This window comes from Limulus polyphemus, unplaced genomic scaffold, assembly GCF_000517525.1.
Source record: "Limulus polyphemus unplaced genomic scaffold, Limulus_polyphemus-2.1.2 Scaffold5906, whole genome shotgun sequence".
Lineage (NCBI taxonomy): Eukaryota > Metazoa > Arthropoda > Merostomata > Xiphosura > Limulidae > Limulus > Limulus polyphemus.
Window position 1 is genome coordinate 21,111 of NW_013671516.1, and position 5,457 is coordinate 26,567.

General features: G+C 33.1%; 1 protein-coding gene across 1 annotated transcript in view; it reads right to left on the reverse strand.

The window, feature by feature from the left end:
* The window catches only part of LOC106473123 (serine/threonine-protein kinase greatwall-like), a 27,437-nt gene that overhangs the window by 1,474 nt on the left and 20,506 nt on the right, over positions 1 to 5,457 (reverse strand). The window contains exons 10-12 of the mRNA XM_013933802.2: positions 4,523 to 4,679; positions 2,893 to 3,006; positions 1,403 to 1,504 (exon numbers count right to left, since the gene is read on the reverse strand). Of these exons, the coding sequence (XP_013789256.1) occupies positions 1,403 to 1,504; positions 2,893 to 3,006; positions 4,523 to 4,679 (373 nt within the window). The remainder of the gene's footprint in view (positions 1 to 1,402; positions 1,505 to 2,892; positions 3,007 to 4,522; positions 4,680 to 5,457) is intronic.

Sequence of the window (5,457 nt, forward strand, 5' to 3'; positions counted from 1 at the left end):
TCTTATTATAACATAACTTAGAAATAATAAAATATTCAGTCACAATTATCAATTAATCAGTAATATTTAAACCAAACAGTCTTTTAAATCATGACAGTTTTGTTCATCGAGAAACCCACTGAACTGAATGAATAAGTCAAAAATACAATAGCAGCAACTTTTACAACAGACAAATTCTGATCTTAATAATCACAACATTTTGACCAATTGTACCGAGTTATCAATTTGATACTGTGAGATGAAACATTGTACTTAATAAAATCAGAGCAGAATTTTTGAAATAATTAATCATGTTTTACGTATTTATTACATATTTAAAAAAGGTCAATACCGTTTAAGAAGTTTATGAAAACAAACTTGTACCTGCACACAAATAGAATTTTATAAACACAAACTACATCTGAAGGTAGTTATTTTCGGCCCTTTATCACACACACACACTCTGCCAAACTAATAAGAAAAATTAATAACCACACACCAGCCTTTACGTATGTCTCAAAATTTGGAAAGTGTATTTAACAATTCTGGGAGACGATAAAAACAGAAGACAGTTGAATACTACCACAACTACTGGAATATTATTAACTGTTTACTAAAATATATTTAAAAGAACAAGAAAATTGTTTCACTTTATCTTATTTTTGGAGTTTCCTTCTAACTGACTAATTTGAAAGTAACAACATTTACTGAAGTAGAAACTTGGTGTACAATACACTATTTCAATAAATGAAACAGGTTGGAAATATTAAGGGATATTACTTTGTATTTCTAACAAAGACACTTGTTTCATCGAGTCATTATCACTAAAATGCAATAAATAACATAACCTTATTTACGAGTAAGATTACTTTACAGGATAACTTTAATAAAAATAGTTCACCACAGTTGCTTGATAATGTCAGTACAAGAGCTACTTTTGTATGTGTTAAGTGTTACATTAAAATAATGATATCAACATTGTGGTATTGGTGCTAGAGCTACTTTTATGTGTTAAGTGTTACATTAAAATAATGATATCAACATGGTGGTACTGGTGCTAGAGCTACTTTTATGTGTTAAGTGTTACATTAAAATAATGATATCAACATGATGATATTGGTGCTAGAGCTACTTTTATGTGTTAAATGTTGCATCAACATGATGATATTGGTGCTAGAGCTACTTTTATGTGTTAAGTGTTACATCAACATGATCGTATTGGTGCTGGAGCTACTTTTATGTGTTAAGTGTTACATCGAGATATTTAATGATAATTATGTGACAAGTTTTTATCTTCTTAAATGAACAACTGTTATAGAAACATTAGTTTACGACAGTTAAACAAAGGAAAAACATTGGTTATCAAGGGACACAATACATAAAAAGAGGCCGGGATCAAATCATAATTCTGAAAAGTACTTGCCAGTAGCACTGGGCCTTTTCATAGGGTCTAGAGTTAAGAGTTTATTGACGGCATGTTGAGCATCCTCCGATAATGCTTCCTCGTCTTCTGGCCAGGGGATGTCTGGAACAAATTTAACAAATGGATGTTCTGAATACTCCTACCAGTTGAATGAATATTTCTTCCTCTGTATTATAATAAGTTTGTATATGTCTATACTACCTGTTACACCTCACCCAATGAACTATACTTGTATATTTGTGACACATTAAATAAACAAATTATTAATCGTTCTATACTCATCGTTAATACTAAGTCCAAAATAACTTTATTACCAACTCTGGCTTAAATAAAAATGATTAGTCTGGCTTACAGCAATCCCTACTTAGAATTATCAACTGTATATAGCAGTCAGGACGTTGGCTTCCACAAAAATAAAACTGAACTAAATCATTGTATACTTGTTACAACTGTATGGAAATCACTGTATACTTGTTACAACTGTATGGAAATCACTGTAGACTTGTTACAACTGTATGGAAATCATTGTAGACTTGTTACAACTGTATGGAAATCATTGTATACTTATTACAACTGTATGGAAATCATTGTAGACTTGTTACAACTGTATGGAAATCACTGTAGACTTGTTACAACTGTATGGAAATCATTGTATACTTGTTACAACTGTATGGAAATCATTGTAGACTTGTTACAACTGTATGGAAATCATTGTAGACTTGTTACAACTGTATGGAAATCATTTTAGACTTGTTACAACTGTATGGAAATCACTTTAAACTTGTTACAACTGTATGGAAATCACTGTAGACTTGTTACAAATGCAAGGAAGTCATTATAATGCCCCAATGGTTGAGCATGTTTGATGGAACAGGGATTCGAACCTGTAATCCTCAGATTGCGAGTCAACCCCCTGGCCATGTTGGGCCCAGAACCACAAATCTTATTTAAGATGTTAGAGGACTATTATTATTATCACAGATTCTCTATTTTTCTTGTTGATAATTTTCCTCATAAGAAATTATGAATTTAGAAAAAAAATATCTTACCTATAGCCCCTTGTTTACTTTTAAAAAAACAACCCATAACACATTTCACATAACAATTATTTTAAAACTTTCAAAATGACATGGTAAGTAAAGGTTTTTTTTTTTTAAGTTTCACTGCATTGGGGCTCTTGCTATTACACTTGTGAGAAATGAATTTTTAATCAGAGAAAGTGAAATTAGACGGTTACTTTAAACTATTCAAATGTTCCAAACCCCGGAGCTTCGGGGACTCTGCTTCTTAATCCATAGGGGATACTTCTTGGGTCCTTTTGTTTTAAATAATTTACAGTTTTTAGAAAAAAAAAAAACAGCTAATGACCCATAAGTGAAGCATACTAAGACATGGTCCCTGTATACCATTATAGTTCTTATGTTGAACACAAAAAGGTAAATAAATATTAGCACTTATCAAAAACTTTGGCATTTAAAAAAAAATCTAACCTCTGTTCAGTATATTACTGAATACAGCCTCAGGAGTCTGGTCATTGAAGGGAGGAATACCAGTAAGAAATTCAAACAAGCACACACCCAAAGCCCACCAATCGACTGGGAAACCTGTGATGAAAGAAAAACTTAATAACTCTTCCAGGTCTGTTTAAACTAAGTCTTCTGGTTCTAGTTAAACTTTAAGTCTTCTGGTTCTAGTTAAACTTAAGTCTTCTGGTTCTAGTTAAACTTTAAGTCTTCTGGTTCTGTTTAAACTAAGTCTTCTGGTTCTAGTTAAACTTTAAGTCTTCTGGTTCAAGTTAAACTTTAAGTCTTCTGGTTCTAGTTAAACTGTTTCCACAATATCCAAAGGCTTCCTCTAGTGGGTTTATCACCAACTTAAATGTTTATATACTTTTATTGCTGGTTTATTCTTTTTTATTCACAAGAAAATTTTGTATAACACATGTTATGAACCTTCATGAACCAGAAGTTAGCATCCTGCTTACCTGACAATGTATTTCAGATAAATACTCACCTCTCTGCACCACAAAGAGTTATTACCCTGCCTGCACTACCACGTAAATGTCTGCACATGCCATGTCTCGAAAAAAGACTCCACCCATACAAGAGTCAACATGTATTGCACCAGCCTGTGAGGTAATCATTATTAGACTACTGCACCAGTAGAAGAGTGACACAACCTCCATACACGGTAAGTAATCCCCATCAACACTAGCAAGTGAACAAAGGCTCATTCTTGACGAGGCAAACTGGAAATGGGGAGGAAGGGTGGGGGATAGTTCAGGATTTACAGTTTCAGTAAGGAAGATGTTAACTGCAGAAACAATACTGACTTCTCTGCACAACAATAGGAAGAGAGAATGAAATGCAAAGGCAGGAATAGAAACAATGGTAGTAAAACAAACATGAGATGGACAGGCTCAGCTGAAAGTAACAAATGGGGAAGTCAGGAAACCTGGGCCTAAGAATAGAATGGAACCAACCATGTGGTGAAAAATGGCAATAATATCGCTGACCGCCAGTGTCTGCAGTTCTCGTGACGTGTCAGAAATGGGGCAACATGAATGCATAATTCAGTTAGTTCACAGAACTGATGTTGTAGTGGTCCATTTTTATAAATATATAAAAAACAGATTTTTGTTTGTTTGTTATGAGTTAAAAAAGAAAATGGGCAACAGTGCATAGGTCTAACGACAACCTTCAAGAGTACTGGACAAACCCACATTTGAATAAATAACGAGAAGAGATAATGAGACGTGTCCCAAACGTAAAAAGTGAATTAAAAGACAATCTGTATGAAAGTTCTATCCGTAAAGTTTAGAATCTAGTATATCTCTTTGATGTAATCAAGAAAAGAAAACTAACATGACATAAGTAATGACAACTTAAAACAATAAGCGCAAAATCTAATGGCAAAACAAGCAGTACCAAAGAAAGAATGAGTCTGTATTTATTGTGCATGGATTACATCATAAGTTGGTACAATATATATTGACACGTGTAGGGGTGGAAGCTTGTTTGAGACTTGCGGCATGTGCAGGAAATTACATGGCAGTGTGGGCAAGGGAATAGGCTCTTGACGGTGTACAGAGGCGAGTAGCGATCCTAAAGCAGAACTTACCGTGTTCTTTGTGTAACAAAAGTTCTGGGGCAAGATAGTCCGGAGTGCCAAGTATACGGCACTCACTAGATGGAGCTGGTCCTCTCCTTACACTTTTTGGTGTTCTGAAAGGAGTCTGGGTCAACATTGTAGGGGTACAGGTTGTTGCACTAGGTATCTGCAATGCACACAGTTTAACATAAAACTGACAGTTTTCCCATAAACTACAATATAAAGTAAGTTTCAATACTAGAAGTGCAAGCACAATTGTCTCAATGTTTCATAACAACAACACGTAAAAAATAATAACCTATAACTTTCATAGTATCACAATAACATTCTTAAATAGAATAATGACTAAAAACAACTAATGTAAAAGAAATATATTATATGAACTTCAATAATTACATCAGATATAATAGAATTAATACATTATCGTTTTCTACTAAACAAAGCTTAACTTTCATCTTGAACTAACAAATTTATCATTGTTTTTACCTCATTTGCCTCTGTACTTCATTACATAATTCTTTAAAAATTATTCTATTAAATGCTAAAACTATTATCAATTAATAGAAAATTAACTTCCCAAGTAATAAGGCAAAACTGCCAAATCTAGACCTCTAGCTTTCAAGCTAATATATTAAAACTCACCTTTTTCAAACTTATGATTGAAAATAAAGAATATATAAAATAATGTGTCAACACCACTACATCTTCCATATCCAGTACCAATGAGGCCTTTCACCCAATATCAGGGCTTTTCAGGCCAGCTGGGATATTGGTTTAGATGTTATTTATATTAGCATACTGCTTAAAAACTGTTACGGTGTGAACTGATATAGTATTGGTTTAGATGTTATTTATATTAGCATATTGCTTAAAAACTGTTACAGTGTGAACTGATATAGTATTGGGTTTAGATGTTATCTATATTAGCATATTGCTTAACTGTT